This window comes from Eschrichtius robustus, chromosome 1 (genome assembly GCF_028021215.1).
Source record: "Eschrichtius robustus isolate mEscRob2 chromosome 1, mEscRob2.pri, whole genome shotgun sequence".
NCBI lineage: Eukaryota > Metazoa > Chordata > Mammalia > Artiodactyla > Eschrichtiidae > Eschrichtius > Eschrichtius robustus.
Window position 1 is genome coordinate 12,382,962 of NC_090824.1, and position 18,000 is coordinate 12,400,961.

At 35.8% G+C, this 18,000-nt stretch overlaps 1 protein-coding gene across 2 annotated transcripts in view; it reads left to right on the top strand.

The window, feature by feature from the left end:
• TRIP11 (thyroid hormone receptor interactor 11) overlaps positions 1-18,000 on the top strand; it is a 66,575-nt gene that overhangs the window by 14,966 nt on the left and 33,609 nt on the right. For both annotated transcript variants that reach the window (XM_068541460.1, XM_068541468.1), the window contains exons 5-11: positions 439-507; positions 3,067-3,232; positions 4,861-5,226; positions 7,920-7,960; positions 8,543-8,629; positions 11,836-12,048; positions 12,705-15,728. In XM_068541460.1, the coding sequence (XP_068397561.1) occupies positions 439-507; positions 3,067-3,232; positions 4,861-5,226; positions 7,920-7,960; positions 8,543-8,629; positions 11,836-12,048; positions 12,705-15,728 (3,966 nt within the window). The remainder of the gene's footprint in view (positions 1-438; positions 508-3,066; positions 3,233-4,860; positions 5,227-7,919; positions 7,961-8,542; positions 8,630-11,835; positions 12,049-12,704; positions 15,729-18,000) is intronic.

The window sequence follows — 18,000 nt, forward strand, 5'->3', positions numbered from 1 at the left end:
AAAATATTCTTTGGTGTTTTCCTTCTTATTTTGTAAAAGTATTGTCTTCCCTAATTAGTTAACAGACTCTTGAATGGTATCTTGTATTTATTGTGTATTACTCACTATTGGACTAGGTTCTTTAAAAGGTGCTTGGCATTCTTTAATAAGAATTTGTCTGGGAAATAAATGCCCCTCATTTTTTCTTACTTACATTTGTTTTTTAAATTTTTTTAAATTGAAGTATAGTTGATTTATACTAGTTTCAGGTGTACAACACAGTGATTCAGTATTTTTATAGATTACACTCTGTTTAAAGTTATTATAAAATATTGGCTGTATTCCCTGTGCAAATGCCCCTTTTTTAAAAAACGTATCTTCTAATGAAGTTAGTTTCTGACTTTTTCTTTTGTAAGAAAATCAGTACAATTATTTTCTAATTGTGTTTTTCTGATCTAGACTTCTAAAGCACAAGGATCAGATAGCTCTGATCAAAGTGAAATCTGCAAACTACAAAATATCATTAAGGTAAGGTGGATTGTTGGAACAATGGCTGTTATACATCTAAAATTTGTTTATTAAAAGTGTAAGCCTAGGGGCTTCCCTGGTGGTGCAGTGGTTAGGAATCTGCCTGCCAATGCAGGGGACACAGGTTCAGGCCCTGGTCTGGGAAGATCCCACATGCCACAGAGCAGCTAAGCCCATGTGCCACAACTTCTGAGCCTGGGCTCTAGAGCCCTCGAGCCACAACTACTAAAGCCCACGCGCCTAGAGCCCGTGCTCCGCAATAAGAGAAGCCACTGCAATGAGAAGCCCGCGCACCTCAACAAAGAGTAGCGCCCGCTCGCCGCAACTGGAGAAAGCCCACGTGCAGCAACAAAGACCCAACACAGCCAAAAATAAATAAATTAAATAAGTAAATTTTTAAAAAAATGTATAAGCCTAAATTAATAAAAGGCTCAGTTATAAAAGTATTTTATAGATTATGATATTCACTTTTTTTTGCTGTTTTTATATCTTCTCTATTCTTTATGGTACCTTAAGTATATAATAATATCTCTCTTTCCAAAATCATTTGGTTTTGAATATTTATTTATTAGGTAGTTTATATTTAATAAGTCTCTATCTTCTACTGTATCTCGTAAAACAGTCTTTATTAAAACAATTCTAGGGTCACTGAAATTTCAAGGGTTAGGGTTAAAGGATACTGACAAAATACAATGTTAATATTTATTGTAAACAATTATTTTCCCTTCATGGTGGAATTTTGCTAGTTTGTGTCAATTATTTCCTTCAAGAGAAGTCTCAGTTACATATACTTAGCAGGGCAGTGAATTGTTTTTCGTATGTAAATTATTGTCATGTATAGAATTTTTTTAGTTTTTGGTTTTATTGTTATTACAATACCAGTGTGGATGGGTTCCTCATTCAGACCTGGCTTTGAATCCTGGCTGTACTAGTTACCAGCTGTGCTGCTTTGGGCGAGTTACTTAACTTTTACAAGCTTCTGTTTATCATCAGTGAAGTAGATATCATAATATTCTTTATATAGAGGGTTCTTACATATATTGGTAAGAAACATAATAGGTACTTGCAAAGGGCTTTGTGTATATGTATTACTTCTCAGACAGCCCATATTTTGCAGATGAAGAAATGAAGGCTTGAGGTCATGGCTTACTCAAGGTCATGTAGATACAAAGTGGTGAGGTCAGACTTTAAACCCAGGCAGTAGGAATCCAGAACGCGTCTGGGGAGCCACTTCTCTGTACTTCTCCCCATGAAAAAGTCCCAATAGGAAAAAGTAGTACTTAAATAGGCAAATCACAAAAGAATAAATGCCAATGGACAGTAAATATTAGCCTTGCTAGAATTAAAAATGTATATTAAAAGAAGAGTTGAGATGGCACTTTTTTTCCCTCATAAAACTAACAAAGATTCAGGGAAATTGGGACTCTAATGCTGCTGGTGAGATGTGAATAGATGCTGTCTGTGGCAATCAATACCAGAAGCCTTAAACATTGCCTTTTGACTTTAAAATTCTACCTGGAAATGTATGCTTCAGAAACCATCATGAATGTACACAAAGTCTTAAAAGCTGTTAAAAGTGATGTTGATTAATATTAAATAAGAAAGCGTTCATATCTTAAGTAAAAATATAGGACGATATATACAATATGATTTGTGTAAAAATGTATTTATGCATTAAAAATATTGGGAAAAAAAATCCTCTCTTGTAGGATTGTTTTTGAGGTTTAAATGTAAACTTCCTTGTCAAGTACTGGTACATAAGTAAGTGCGTAGGACTAAAGAATAACTTTACTTGTCTTCTCAGGAAATAGAAGCTAATTTATTGATTAGGATTCTTGGCTACAACCAACAAAAACCATCTCTGGCTAAGTAAAGCATAAGAGGATTTATTAGAAGGAGCCAGGATACTCTGTCCACAGGATTGAAGGAAAAATTGAGCATTTTGGCCTCAGGAAGGGTAGAAATTAGACCAGCATCAGAGATCTAGGTAGTGGGACACAGTGGATAGGCTCTCCAGGGTGCAGCTATTATAATGCTTCTGGTCTAAGCAATTTCCCTCTTTGAAAGACGCAGCTGAATATCCAGGTTCCTAGGAGAGAGATAGTGGTCTCAACTTGGGTAGCGAGACACCTTGGTTGACAGTTTAGGGGTCCTGTCAAGACTGAGAGAAGGAAAGACTGAGCAAAAAGATAAGTATAATAGGACAACAGGAACAGATTGGCCAGAAGGTGGACACTGATATTGGTGGAATATGTCATTAGCAGGAGAAGTTCATGGTCACAGATACTAAAGAGAAAAAGATATTTTTGCTTGCATTTTGTTTCAGTTGTTTCTTGCTGGTGTTCCCTCATTAAAAGTAGAAAAACTGCTTTTAAGGCTCAAGAAAGGAAAGGGTGGGGTCTTTTAGAATTGTCCAGATTTGGGGCCTGTATTTAAATTTTTCAGCCTGAGCATGTTCAGAGAATTATTTTTAATAATATGGACTTTTGGACAACAATGAAATAGTTTAGTTAAATTCATTTATTTTAAATGTGGTTAACTTCGCTTTTATTTTTTAAGGAACTTAAACAGAACCGAAGTCAGGAAATTGACAACCATCAACATGAAATGTCAGTATTGCAGAATGCACATCAACAGAAATTGACAGAAATAACTCGTCGGCATCGAGAAGAATTAAGTGACTATGAAGAACGGATTGAAGAACTGGAAGATCTGTTACAAGAAGGTTATTAATTTTGTTAGTTTAGTGTATTAAATGACATAATTAAATGATAGACTTAGCTGATGTAAACTTGGTCTAAGTTCTAAGGAATGAGTAAATGACTGGTTCTGCTCATCTGCCAGAAATTTACAGCGGCACCACTATTGTCAAGATTCTGCAAAAATGGAAAAGGCCTTTTACCTTTGTGGTAAATAGTTATAATACAGAGACTTCTTTGCATTGTTTGGTGTGTTTTCACTTTATTTCAAACTCAGATACAAAGGCTTTTTAGTATTTGATTCAAATAATATCTTTCCTTAACTATTTATTTAAAAATGCTTTGTGTATTACGGTAATTTAACTTTTTTTTTAAAAAGACTTTATTTTTTTAGAGCAGTTTTAAATTTATAACAAAACTGAGAAGGTACAGAGATCTCCCTTATATCCCATTCCCGCACATGCACAGCCTCCCCCACTGTCTACGTCATTCATCAGAATAGTACATTTTTTACCAAGGCACATCATGGTCACCCAAAGTCCATATTTATCTCAGAGTTTACATTTAGTGTTATACATTCTATGGATTTGGACGAATGTATATCATCATAATATCATACAGAGTATTTTCACTGCCCTAAGAAATCCTCTGTGCTCTGCCTATTCATTCCCCCCATCCCACCCTTAAAACCACTGATCTTTTTATTATCTTCATTGTTTTGCCTTTTCCAAAATTGTCATATAGTTGGAACCATATAGTATGTAGCCTTTTCAGAGGGACTTCTTTCACTTAGTAATATGCATTCAAGTTTCCTCCATGTTTTTTTTTAAATTTATTTTTTATTGAAGTGTAGTTTTTTTTTTTTAATATTTATTTATTTTGGCTTAGTTGCACACACAGGATCTTTGTTGCAGCATGTGGACTCCTTAGTTGCGGCATGCCGGCTTCTTAGTTGCAGCATGCATGCAGGATCTAGTTCCCCAACCAGGGATTGAACCCGGGCTCCCTGCATTAGGAGCGTGGAGTCTTACCCACTGAACCACCAGGGAAGTCCCTATTGAGGTGTAGTTGATGTACAATATTTTATAAGTTTCAGGTGTACACTTCCTCCATGTTTTTTCATGGCTTGATAGCTCATTTCTTTTTAAGCGCTGAATAATATTCCATTGTTTGGATGTGCCACAGTTTTTTTATCCATTCACCTACTGAAGGGCATCTCAGTTGTTTCCAAGTTTTGGCAATTATGAATAAAGCTGCTATGAACATTCTTGTTCAGGTTTTTGTGTGGATTTAAGTTTTCCGCTCCTTTGGGTAAATATTAAGGAGTATGATTGCTGGATCATATGATAAGAGTATCATATTTGTTAGTTCTGAAAGAAATCATTAAACTCTTTCAAACTGGCTGTATCAGTTTGCATTCCCACCAGCAGTGAATGAGAGTTCCTGTTGCTCCACCTCCTTACCAGCATTTGGTGGTGGTAGTGTTTGGATTTTGGACATTCTAATGAGTAGTATTACCTCACTGTTATTTTAGCTTTTTTTTTTAAGCCTTCCAAGTTCTGAATTTTATTAAATCTTTAGTTGTGTATAGCAGACTATTTGTCTCTTGGTACTTGACATTTGATGTGTCCCTGATTTTATGTTTATGTTCTAGGTGGCTCAGGAATTGCAGTAACTGATCACTCTAAAATCCATGAGATGCAAAAAACTATTCAAGTTCTACAAGCTGAAAAAGTAGAGTCTACAAAAAAAATTGAAGAACTTGAGGATAAAATAAAAGGCATAAATAAAAAATTATCTTCTGCAGAAAATGACAGAGGTGTTTTGAAGAAGGACCAAGAACGACTAAGTGTGGAAAACAGACAGTTACTTGAAGAATGTGAAAGCTTGAAACTGGAATGTAGTAAATTGCAGCCTTACGCTGTGAAGCAAAGTGATACTGTGACAGAAAAGGAAAGAATTCTTCCACACAGTTCTTCAGTAGAAGAAGAAGTGTTCAGATTGCAACAAGCACTGTCTGGTATAAAATGTTTGGAACTTATTTCTGATTGGTGTTTCATTTCATACTAGTTGTTTTCAGAGACAAACACTTGAATAATTGAACACTTTATGGAAATGAAGTATCAGTGGAAATGACTGTGTGGAATTTGAATAGAATTGCTTACTTTGGATTCAGTGCCATAATTAATAGATCACAAATAGGATATTTCTACTACAAAGGGTTAAGGATTGGCTAGGTTTCTTTCAGCCTCCCTTCTTCATCCTTTAAGTATTTACATGGAACTCATTGACTTAGGAGGCCATGTAGATTTCTGAGAAATGTTTATATAAACATTTGTTGAGAGGAGGTTACCAAATACTTCCTGTAACTCATTAGGGCCCAGACCCTCCAGTTAGAGAATGCAGCCTATCTTCTTCAAAAGTCTATATTACCTTTCAAAATGATCTGTATCTAAGCAGACCTAAGAATAATAAGAGCCATAGGTCTTCCACCACTTACTATGCTCAAGATGATATTTAGTTACCGCACCAGTGTTCTAGGTTACAAAAAATAAATATTGAATGAAATAGGCCAAACACCAGTATTTATTTATGCCAGGAAAACATAATGGGAGCTCTTCCACTGAAAAGATGCATTTTATTTTTCACTCTGTCCTCTTCTCACAATATGAACTCTCACTTTATGAACTCATTCCTGCTCTAGAGCTTTCTAGCCCTTATGTGCTTGTGATACCCTCTGCCTGCCCCTTCTGTGTTCCTTACTTAGTTGTATATCGGGAGCTCCTGACCTGGAGTAAATTTAGAGTTAGGCTCAAAGTAGAGTGACCCTCTTCCTCCCCTCTTCCTTTCCCTACCTTGGTGATTGGTAGCATTTACCACTCTCCCAAAACAGAAAACTTGAAGTTATCACCTTGCAAGTCCTATAGGTTCTATTTCCTTGACTTCTCTCTGGCTCAGTGCTGTTTCAGGATTGTGTCCCAGAGGAGCTCTAGGGTTTCTCATAGGTGCCTCAGTCTTGGGACTGCCATGAAGACAAAGGGAAGGCTGTCTGGTGGGGTTCTGGACGACTTTGTCATTTGACTTCAGAGTAGCTCTGTTCTTCTCAAAATAAATTTATTTACTTAATATATTGGGTGATCCATATGAGTTTATTTGCTTTAAAAACAAACCTGCTGCCCTAGTCCTTCCCCTTTTCTCCATTTCCACTGCCACTGAATAACTTCAGCCAATTATAATTTCTTTTTGCCTGTTTAACTATAGCAGTCTCCTAGTAGAGCAGAATAGCATAGTGGTTAAGAACATGACTAGGTTGGAATCCAGCTCCATCACTAACTGACCTTGGACAGTTAATTAACATCCCTATACTTTGGGTTTTTCATCTCTATGGTTGGGATAATAATACTATCTCATTCGTGGTTGTAGTAAGGATTTTATGAGTTACTAGCTGCGAAGTTCTCTCTAGAACAGTGTCTAGCCCATAATAAGCATTATAAAAGTGTTACCTATTATTCTCTGGTGTCCATGATTCCTTCTTCAATCAATATGTTTTCTTTCTGCAGCCAGAATGATTTTTCAGAAATGTAAAGCAGGTCACTTCCCTGATTTTAGTACTTTGTGGCTCCCTGTGAACTTCAGGATACAGTCTAAACATCTTAGTTGGACATATGGTGTCTTTCATGATCTGGTCTCTGTCTACCTCTGCAGTTTCAACTCTTCCCATTTTCCTAACATTCTAAGCTTTAGCCGTGTTGAACTTTCTCTGTAGCTCCTTAAAGCCAGCAATGTTGTCTCTAAGCTCTGTTGCCTTTGCATTTGTTGCTTTTTCTGTGTGGAGTGTCTCTTGTTTTTTTTCCCCACTAACTCTTAGTATATTAAGATTCAATAGAGGTGTTGCATCCACCGGGAGGTACCTAGCGCTGCTGCTTCCCTGACCCCATTCACCCCACTCCCCTGGCCCTCCCAGTCTGGATGAGTTGTTTGGCCCTTTTGCTCTGGTAGCACCTGTGCTCCCTGTATCACACTGTACTGTTCTCATGTGTTTCCTTTTTTATCTTCCCCTCTAAATTGTAAGCTTCTTGAGAGCAAGCATGGACTAAAATTTTCCATCTTGTTTAGCAACTCACATCATAGTAAATGCTCAATATTTCTTGAATGAACATTGAATGAAGTACTTCAGCTGAACTCATGGTATTTTGTCTTTGTGTTCTTCTTCTAGAACTACTTCTATTTGTGGATCTATCTCCAATACCAGATTGAATGGTCTTTTTATTAGTAGTCATGTCTAAGTCACTTTAGAAAATTGAGAGATTATTTTATTATTGTGGTATAACTATACATTGTTTTTTCTTTTTTCTAATTTTAGTCCTTATACTATTTCCTGCTACACAGACTAATCAACTCATTTTGAAATTGTTAATGTTTTTATCCAGGCAATAACTTATGACTCATCCAGAATACAGTTATAAATTCTTTCTTATACTAGTCCATAGAATTGGATTTTAACATAGTTTCTGACTGACATTTATATTATGACTTCTTTGGTATAGTCAAAATAGAAATACAAAATAGCAAAAATACATTTCACTGTTAGGGCTTGCTAATTATGCTTATAAATAACATTTTAATTGGATTTCATTTGTGAATTTAGTATAGGAGATAATTATTAAGTTATTGTAAAGAATTTTAATGTCAGATCCATTGTTGTTTTTACAGATGCTGAAAATGAAATAAAGAGACTGAGTAATTTAAACCAGGTAAACTAATTTTTAAGAGAGAAAGCTTTTACCAAGCTTTCTCGGTTTACCAAGAAAAAGGATTTTGATTATTTATAATTACTTATTTTGTGTTTTTACAATTCATGTGAACTTATCCAAGGAACTTTCATCTTAGTAATTTTATGTTTGCTGATTAGTAACAAACTTTTTGCATCATAAATTGACATAATTTTAAAAGTACATAATTGAAAAATGCAAGTATATTTCTTTGAAGATTAATTTAACAAATGATATGTATGTGTAGACAGTGGAAGCAGATCCTCTACCAAAGTGAGGAATGCATATTGATTTCCCTTAAAGAATTCAAGGAGTTTTTTTTTTTTTTAAATGATTACAAGTTATTTTGTAAATGTATTTACATATTTTTTCAAATATAATAAAGAAATCCTCTTTAAGAATGTCTATAAAATGACTGGTTTTAGATGGTCCAGTGTTTTATGCTTATTATAATTTTTATATATCACTGAAGAGTAGAAATGCACAATTGTATAGCTTGCCTGCTTTTTTGTAAACTTTAAATTTCTTGTTATTTGAAAACACAGTGTTTTAACATTTTTATAGGATAACAATCTTGCCGAAGACAATCTGAAACTTAAAATGCATGTCCAAGTTTTAGAAAAAGAGAATTCATTACTGAATCAAGAAAAGGTGGGTGCAATAAATATGGGGGCAGAATTAAAATTGTAGGTCATAGCTAAGGGCCAGTTTTTATCAAAATGGAGTATTTAGTTCTTGAGAGTCCTGAGGATAAAGCTGATCTCATTGATGCTGGTCAGGCCAGGTTGAAGTACTTGGGCAAGGTTCAGAGTATGAGAGGCTGGCTAGGGTTTATGTTTAAAGATAAGCCAGTAAGCATACAGATATGAGCAGAAAAGATAGGTAAAGGCTCTGTTTTGGTTTCAGATGAGGTCCTGTCAGCAGCAACATACACAGGTGGGTCGGGAGTCTGGAGTGGCATACTATAGTAGCTATATACTACTTATATACCCCCGAATATGTCTGCTGTGGTGGACAGGAATTTCTTAATGGTGAGAGGTAAAGAGGGACATTCTCAGTGGTCGAAATATGTGTACTGGTCGCAAGGATGGAATAAGATTCTGTAATGCAATGTTGGAAATGGGGAAAGGTATTTTTATGTTTGTACCACTTGGGGGGTAAGTCCTTGGTTAAGGCAACTTCTTAAATATAGAAGAGTTGTAAGCTGGTATTATTTATTATTATTACAGGCCAGTGTCTCAACTCAATTTCAAATCTTAATTTTTAAAAAAGTAACACATATTTCCTGATGTATATGTTCAGTAATACATCCTGAAAAACTTCAGACAGTACAAATATAGTATCCTTCCCACTTCTGTTGGTTGGTCTCTTCCTCAGAGGTGTTCTTGCTTACCAGTTTCTTGTGTATCTTTCCAGACTATATCTATGCATATATGATTTTATATATATAAATATCTTTAAAAAAATACAAATATTAGCATACTATATATACTGTTCATACATACCTTAATATTATATTTTCAGTATCCTTGCACATTAGTACATAGTGTTTCTCAAAGGGGCACTATTGGCATTCAGGTGGGAGAATTCTTAGTTGTGTACTCTGCATTGTAGGTTCCTTGCCCCCACTTTTTCTACCCACTAAATGCCGGTAGTGTCTTCCAGTCATTTTTTAATTACTATATTATATATGTTTCCTCTGTTCTTTTCTGCTTCCACTGCATTCAGCTCATTCAGTTATTCCTTTCTCTGACTGGTCTAAGTGTATTTTGTAGTTTGCAAATCTTTGCATGTATTCTGATAGGGCCTGTAACCTCCTCATGATAATTTTGGATTCTGTAGCTATTCCCGATTAGCTGTTTCTCCTTTCTTTTGATGTTAGGTAATCCACTGCAACTCTTGCTTGAATTGTGTCTGCTATGGGTCTGCTCACTGGTTAAGAATGCCAAAAATACCTGCAAGGTCATGTGCATTCTTTTTTTTTTTTTTTTTTAATATTTTATTTTATTTATTTATTTATGTATTTGCCTGCGTTGGGTCTTTGTTGCTGTGCACGGGCTTTCTCTAGTCGTGGCAAGTGGGGGCTACTCTTGGTTGCCGTGTGCAGGCTTCTCATTGCGGTGGCTTCTCTTGTTGCGGAGCACGGGCTGTAGGTGCTCAGGCTTCAGTAGTTGTGACTCTTGGGCTCAGTAGTTGTGGCTTGCAGGCTCAAGAGCGCAGGCTCAGTAGTTGTGGTGCACGGGCTTAGTTGCTCCATGGCATGTGGGGTCTTCCCGGATCAGGGATTGAACCCGTGTCCCCTGTACTGGCAGACGGATTCTTAACCACTATGCCACCGGGGAAGTCCTGGTCATGTGTATTCTTAAGATCCACATGACAAAAAATTTTGTGGTTCTCTTCTTAGAATTTTATTTTATTTATTTATTATTTGTTTGTTTGTTTATTTTTGGCCACACTGCACGGCATGTGGGATCTTAGTTCCCTGACCAGGGATCAAACTTGCACTCCCTGCAGAGGGAGCGCAGAGTCTTAACCACTGGACCACCAGGGAAGTCCCTTTTGTAGTTCTCTTTTTTTTTTTAATTTTTAAAAAATATTTATTTATTTATTTGGTTGTGCCAGGTCTTAGTTGCGGCAGGCGAGCTTCTTAGTTGTGGCATGTGAACTCTTAGTTGCGGCATGCATGTGGGATCTAGTTTCCTGTCCAGGGATCGACGCCGGGCCCACTGCATGGGGAGCGTGGAGTCTTAACCACTGCGTCACCAGGGAAGTCCCTGTGGTTCTCTTAATTGAACAGATAACTCTAGAAAGGCATAAGAGAATGATATTTCCATCTTTCAGTTGCGGTTCAGAATAAACTTTTGAATTGGAAGGGAATGAGAATTGTAAGGCAGATGTTCTAATATAGTTTTCATTGGTCTCTTTTGTAAGGTATATGTTAGACTGCTTATGAAAATTTGAGATTCTTATTTACTTTAAAATAGATTCCATAGAAGTTTGCTTTTAAAAATCTCTGTCAATGAAAGATGTCTTTACAGTGATAGAGGGTTTATCACAAACATCATATTCAGAGGTTGAAATAATGTTGAAGCATAGAGAACTGTCCCATGTCTGGGATTTTGGAGGAAAAGCATTAAATACAAATAGAACAGAACATAAAATGTGCTTTAAAAAATCACATACAGGTGTATCTTTAGGAATGTTAGGTTAGAGAGGGGAACCTAGTCTGCTTAGGTTAGAAGGTAAAGGAAGGAAAGGAGGGTTCTTTCTTGGGTCAAGAAAAGGTTTCATGTTCTGACAAGGGAAATTACTTTTATGAGGGAAAAGAAGCCTTTTATTTTCTAATTAGAGAGGACAAACTTCAGAGCGAATGAATATCGATAGTTTACATTTTTGCCTGGGGCTGTTGGTGGTGACGTTAGGGACGTTAGGGATGGAAGTGAAGGGAGCTGGAAGGCTCCGGACGTTTTGAAAAGTATGTGTGTTGGGGGGAAGGAGGAGATGGAAGGGAAGCAGCAGTGAGAATGGGAGTGGGAGTGGGAGTGGGAAGGCTCTCAAATGGGAAAGTTTTTGTGTAAAGAAGTTGGAGGTAGAGGACAAACTTACAGTTGTTGCATCTTGTCTAGGACTATAGAAATGTTTTGCTTGAAGCTGCAAATAAAATTGTACATTAATGAAGGCTGTGGCTTGTTGAATTTTATGTATTAGTGCTGAGGTATTATTCAATAATGTTTCCAACACAGAGCATCTAAAAATACATTCCCAAGTTTTGCTTATATATGTATATTTTTAATCTTTTGGTGTCTCTTCTTCCAGTTGATAGTATGTGTTGTTTTTTTCCCCTTTTTTCATTTAAGGAAGAACTGCAAATATCACTTTCAAAATTGAACAATGAATATGAAGTAATTAAAAGTACAGCTGCAAGGGACACGGATTTGGATTCAGAATTATGTGATTTAAGACGTAATTTGGAGGCAAAGGAACAAGAACTCAATCAGAGCATTACTGAAAAGGAAATACTAATAGCTGAGTTAGAAGAATTGGATAAACAGAACCAAGAGGCTACAAAGGTAACAGTATATTTTATTAAATTATATTTTATGATATATTAAAGACAGCGCAGCAGCATGTTCTACTCAGTAGACTGAACACTGGATTAATAAGCAAAACTGGCGTGATTTAATTTCGGTGATTTAATCAATATTTTAGGTAATTGATGCTCAAGTTGTAGAGGTTGGCAAACTTTTTTTGTAAAGTGTTAGATAGTAAATATCTTTGGATTTGCAGGCCATGTAGTTGCAGTTGCAGCTACTCAGCTCTGCTGTTGTCATATGTAAATGAACGAGCCTGGCTCTGTTCCAATAAGAATTTACTTACAAAAACAGGTGCAGGTGTGATTTGGCCCGTGGGCTGTAGCTTGTTGTCTCCCTGCTTCAGTGTTTAAGAGTTGAAAATATCACTTACCGTTTATATATATGATATAACATATATCATTTATCTTCTTTGCTTTTAAGTTCTAATCTCTAAAACAATTAAATAGATTTGCTGTAAGATAATTAGTAAATAATTTTGTTGGGAATTTTTTTAAAGTTCCCAACAAAATTAGAAGGATTAGAAATGTCTGAGGATTATTCTTCTATTATGTGTGACATTTTATAAAGTTTCCTTTAGGTACTAAAATGAGAGAATGTTTTAAAGTTACCATGCAAATTAATTTTTCTTTCAGCACATGATTTTGATCAAAGATCAGCTATCAAAACAAGAAAACGAGGGAGATAATGTCATCAGTAAACTGAAAAAAGATCTAAATGATGAAAAAAAGAGAGTTCATCAACTTGAAAATGATAAAATGAACATTACTAAAGAGTTAGACGTGCAGAAAGAAAAGTTAATTCAAAGTGAACTGGTAGTAAGTGATTTACATTTAACCAAGCAGAAGCTTGAGGATAAAGTAGCAGATTTAGTAGATCAGCAAAATGAATTGCACACAAAAAATTTAAACATCCAGAAGGAGAACTTTGAACTTCAGGAACGTATTAAACAAAAGGAGGAGGAGCTTTCTAGAGTCAGGGATGAGTTAATAACGCAGTCTCTTCTTAATCGAGACTCTAACAGTAATTTTAAGGATGACTTACTTGAAAGGGAAGCCGAAGTCAGAAACTTAAGGCAAAATCTTTCAGAAATAGAACAGCTCAATGAAAATTTAAAGAAAGTTGCTTTTGATCTCAAAATGGAAAATGAAAAGTTGAATTTAGCATGTGAAACTGTAAGACATCAGTTGGAAGAGTCTATTGCTGGTAACAGTCAGATTTCTCAGGAAAAAAACGCTATTGTGGAGGCTCTAAAAATCGAGAAAGAACAGTTAGATGCAGAATTGTGTCGGGCTGAAAAGAGGCTGTTGGAAGAAACAAACAAGTATGAGCAAACCATGGAAGAACTGTCCAATGCACGTAATTTGAGTATCTCTGCTTTACAGCTGGACCATGAACATTTAATTAAACTCAATCAAGAGAAAGACTTTGAAATAGCAGAACTCAAAAAGAATATCAAGCAGATGGATACTGATCATAAGGAAACTAAGAAAATGTTGTCATCTAGCTTAGAAGAGCAGAAGCAATTGACCCAACTTGTAAATGAGAACGAAATTTTTATTGAAAGACTTAAAGAAAGAAGTTCAGAGCTTCAGGAGGAATTAGATAAATATACTCAGGCCTTAAGAAAAAATGAAATTTTAAGGCAAACCATAGAGGAAAAAGACAGAAGTCTTGGATCCATGAAAGAAGAAAACAATCATCTGAAAGAAGAGTTGGAACGACTCAGGGAACAGCAGAGTCGAGCTGCACCTGTGGCTGAGCCTAAAACCCTTGATAGTATTACAGAGCTAGAATCTGAGGTGAATCAGCTGAATATATTAAAGGATAATCTTAAAGAGGAAATAAAACATCATCAAAAGATAATTGAAGCTCAAAACCAGAGTAAAATACAGCTGCTTCAGTCTTTACAGGAGCAGAAGAAGGAAATGGATGAGTTTAGATACCAGCATGAGCAGATGAACGCCACACACACCCAACTCTTTTTAGAGAAAGATGAGGAAATTAAGAGTTTGCAAAAAACAATTGAACAAATCAAAACCCAGTTGCATGAAGAAAGACAGGACGTTCAAACAGAGAATTCTGTTATTTTTCAAGAAACAAAAGTTCAGGGCCTTAATATAGAAAATGGAAGTGAAAAGCATGATTTATCTAAAGCTGAAACCGAAAGATTAGTAAAAGGAATAAAAGAACGAGAATTGGAGATTAAACTTCTGAATGAAAAGAATATATCTCTAACTAAACAGATTGATCAGCTTTCCAGAGATGAGGTTGGTAAACTAACTCAGATTATCCAGCAGAAAGATTTGGAGATACAAGCTCTTCATGCTCGAATTTCTACAGCTTCCTACCCCCAGGATGTTGTTTACCTTCAACAGCAGCTGCAGGCCTATGCTATGGAACGAGAACAGGTACTAGCTGTTTTGAGTGAGAAGACTAGGGAAAATAGCCATCTAAAAACAGAATATCACAAGATGATGGATATAGTTGCTGCAAAAGAAGCAGCTCTCAATAAGCTGCAAGATGAAAATAAAAAATTGTCCACAAGGTTTGAAAGTAGTGGCCAAGATATGTTTAGAGAAACTATTCAGAATTTATCACGTATCATTCGAGAAAAAGACATTGAAATAGATGCATTAAGTCAGAAATGTCAGACCTTATTGACAGTTTTACAAACATCCAACACTGAAAATGAGGTTGGAGGTGTTAATAGTAATCAGTTCGAGGAGCTTCTACAGGAACGCGATAAGTTAAAACAACAAGTAAAGAAAATGGAAGAGTGGAAACAGCAGGTAATGACTACAGTGCAAAATATGCAACACGAGTCAGCCCAGCTGCAGGAGGAGCTCCATCAGCTTCAGGCACAAGTTCTGGTTGACAGTGATAACAACTGTAAATTGCAAGTGAACTATACTGGCCTCATCCAAAGTTACGAGCAGAATGAAACCAAACTCAAAAATTTTGGGCAGGAATTAGCACAAGTTCAGCACAGCATAGGGCAGCTTTGCAATACCAAAGATCTTCTTTTAGGAAAGCTTGATATTATTTCACCTCAGCTCTCTTCTGGATCGTCGCTTACTTCCCAGTCAGCAGAGTCTCTTAGAACAATTAAGTCTGATGTATTGAGTGAGTCTTCTAAACAAGAAATAGAAGAGCTAAGAAAATCACTGCAGGAAAAAGATGCAACAATTAGAACTCTCCAGGAAAACAATCACAGATTGTCTGATTCGATTGCTGCTTCCTCAGAGCTAGAAAGAAAAGAACACGAACAAACTGATTCAGAAATTAAGCAGCTCAAGGAGAAACAAGATATCTTACAGATGTCACTTAAGGAAAAAGACCTCTTAATCAAAACCAAAAGTGATCAGTTACTTTCTTTGAATGAAAATTTCACTAACAAGGTGAATGAAAATGAACTTTTGAGGCAGGCAGTAACAAACCTGAAGGAGAGAACCTTAATCTTAGAAATGGACATTTGTAAACTAAAAGGGGAAAATGAAAAAATAATAGAAACATCCAGGGAAAAGGAAACAGAATATCAAGCATTACAGGAGACTAATATGAAGTTTTCTATGATGCTTCGAGAAAAAGAGTTTGAATGCCATTCATTGAAGGAGAAGGCTCTGGCTTTTGAGCATCTACTGAAAGAAAAAGAGCAGGTATGTTCTGGATGGCATGTTGTGGAGGGAAGTTTGGGGTGGAGGAGATTTTTTAGTGTGCTACTTTATTGATGTTCTTTGAAGGGGAAGATGCATTTGTTCATTTAGAAATATTTATTTCAAGGTATTGAGATGAATTCAAAATAAATTTTCCTCAGAGGCATCTGCAAGTTTCTTCCCCAAATTACTAGATATTTCCAAATATTTTTAGTTCTAGATTAATTTTTTTTTACCGTCTAAGTAGAAAAAATTTCGAAGCAGTTAATGTTTTTCTTTAGAAAATAGAAATGTGATATAAGAACTTTGAGGTTACTGCAGTTTAATCACATTTTAGGCATATTTCAGTAACTGCTGGTTTTAGAGGTTCTTTTATATAAAGGGAAGCTCTGTGAAATACATGCTACATCTTTGACAATGCTCTGAAGTACGAAATACATTTTAAATTGTGACACAATAAGCACTTGTGTGTGTGTGTGTGTAAAACTGAAACAAAAGTTTCAGGAATCAGAAATTACCCTTACATGTGATGCTCTCTTAAAAAAAGGAAGTGCTGGATGACCCATTAAATTGATTTTTATGAATCATTCACAGCCTAGTATTTGAAAAGTGTTAGCTGTGAATAGTACTTTTCACATGAGTAGACTCAATAAATATTCTAATCCCAGTTGTGTCATTGTGTGACTTTGGGTGTGTTTTGACTTTATTGGTTTGTTTATTCACCCATAAAAAGGAAGGTTGTATTGGTTAAAAGTGTCAGTAGTTTTGATATATTTAAATGTTTACATTCAGTTGATATTAGATTTTGATAAGAATGTATTGAAGACCCAATACATCATGCTGTGATCAAAGCTATGGGCTCTTTTGATGTAGTGCCTTTTTACTCTTATTTCTATACTTGTGGTGGAAATTTAGCAAAGAAATGAGGCAGAACAATGGAATATTCAGCAACTGTTTCTTGAGTGTTTACATGCTGCCGGGCACAAGATACAAAATGATTTAACTTCTTTCACCAATTAAATTCTCTTTTAAGAGTCTCGATTAAAGTTTGTGAATGCTTGATGTAGTTTTCACTCGATAAGAAAAGTCTTGCCTCATTTTCCCCTTCTTTGTCATCTGATTAAATAGGTACACTGGTGTATTGGCTTGTGCTCCTCCTTTCAGGAATAGCTTCTCAGCTTCTTAGGGTACTGATCTATGTTCAGTATGAAAAAGACTGGTAGAGGGTAGAAGCTTTCTATTGCTCACTAGCCAAAATTGGGTGTAGCATCTTAGGGCTTGTAAGAGTATAATGGAGGAGAGGAGGACAATAAAGTGTTCTTTGTATATGTTTTTACCTATTGTAGTTTTAGCATCTTGTACAGTCTAATTCTATTTCATTGACATTTATAGATCCAAAGTGTACACATTTAATTAAGGCTCACCTACCTTTCAGGAAGCTTTCCTAAGTTAGTTAAGTTGTACTTAAGTATTGTATTACTTGAGGGTAATTGGCATAAACTAATTGATTTCTTATAATACTCTATATAATTGAAGAATACCTTTATTTTGAATGTAACAACATTTTTCTTTAGGGAGACAGGAGTGTTCTCAACAGGAGATCTTCAGCTCTTTAATTGTCAACCATTTCTCTAATATGAAAAAAATGTTGAACTGAAAAACTGTTTGGAAAATATTGGCCTTCTTTTCCAGGAAGGGGTGTTGAGATAAAAGGAACAGATGGTTTTATGTTTTGGTTTCAATGATTTGTCCTGGGGGACGTGTTATATATTCTTAAAGAAATGGAAAGTTTACATGAAAATGTAAAAATGATACCAATCTATAAATAGATTCAGATGATAGGCACTTTTCAAACAGAGAAAAGAATTGGCTGTAAACAGTCTGACGCTTTTTTGCGCTTTTTAGAATTCTAGCTATCATCTTAAATTCATGGCCCTACTTCTGCAATGAAAGGTTATCTTTTTTTTCCTGCCGTCTTTAATATATTGTTCTTGTATGGAAGGCATTCAGGAATAAATTTTCCTAACAGTCTTAGCAAGATAACATTCTAGAGTTGCTTTCGTTAAATTGTTGCCAAAATGTTCTTTTAAAATAGGTTGTGCATGTGAAATGACTTCCCTTTTTCTCCTGTGCCAGCAACTCCACAGTTACTTTCCCTAACAACAGTTGCATATGCCTGATGAATAGACACACACACACACACACACACACACACACATACACACACACATATTTACTTTTGGGTGATTTGGGGGTTTGTGTATGCTTTGTTGCG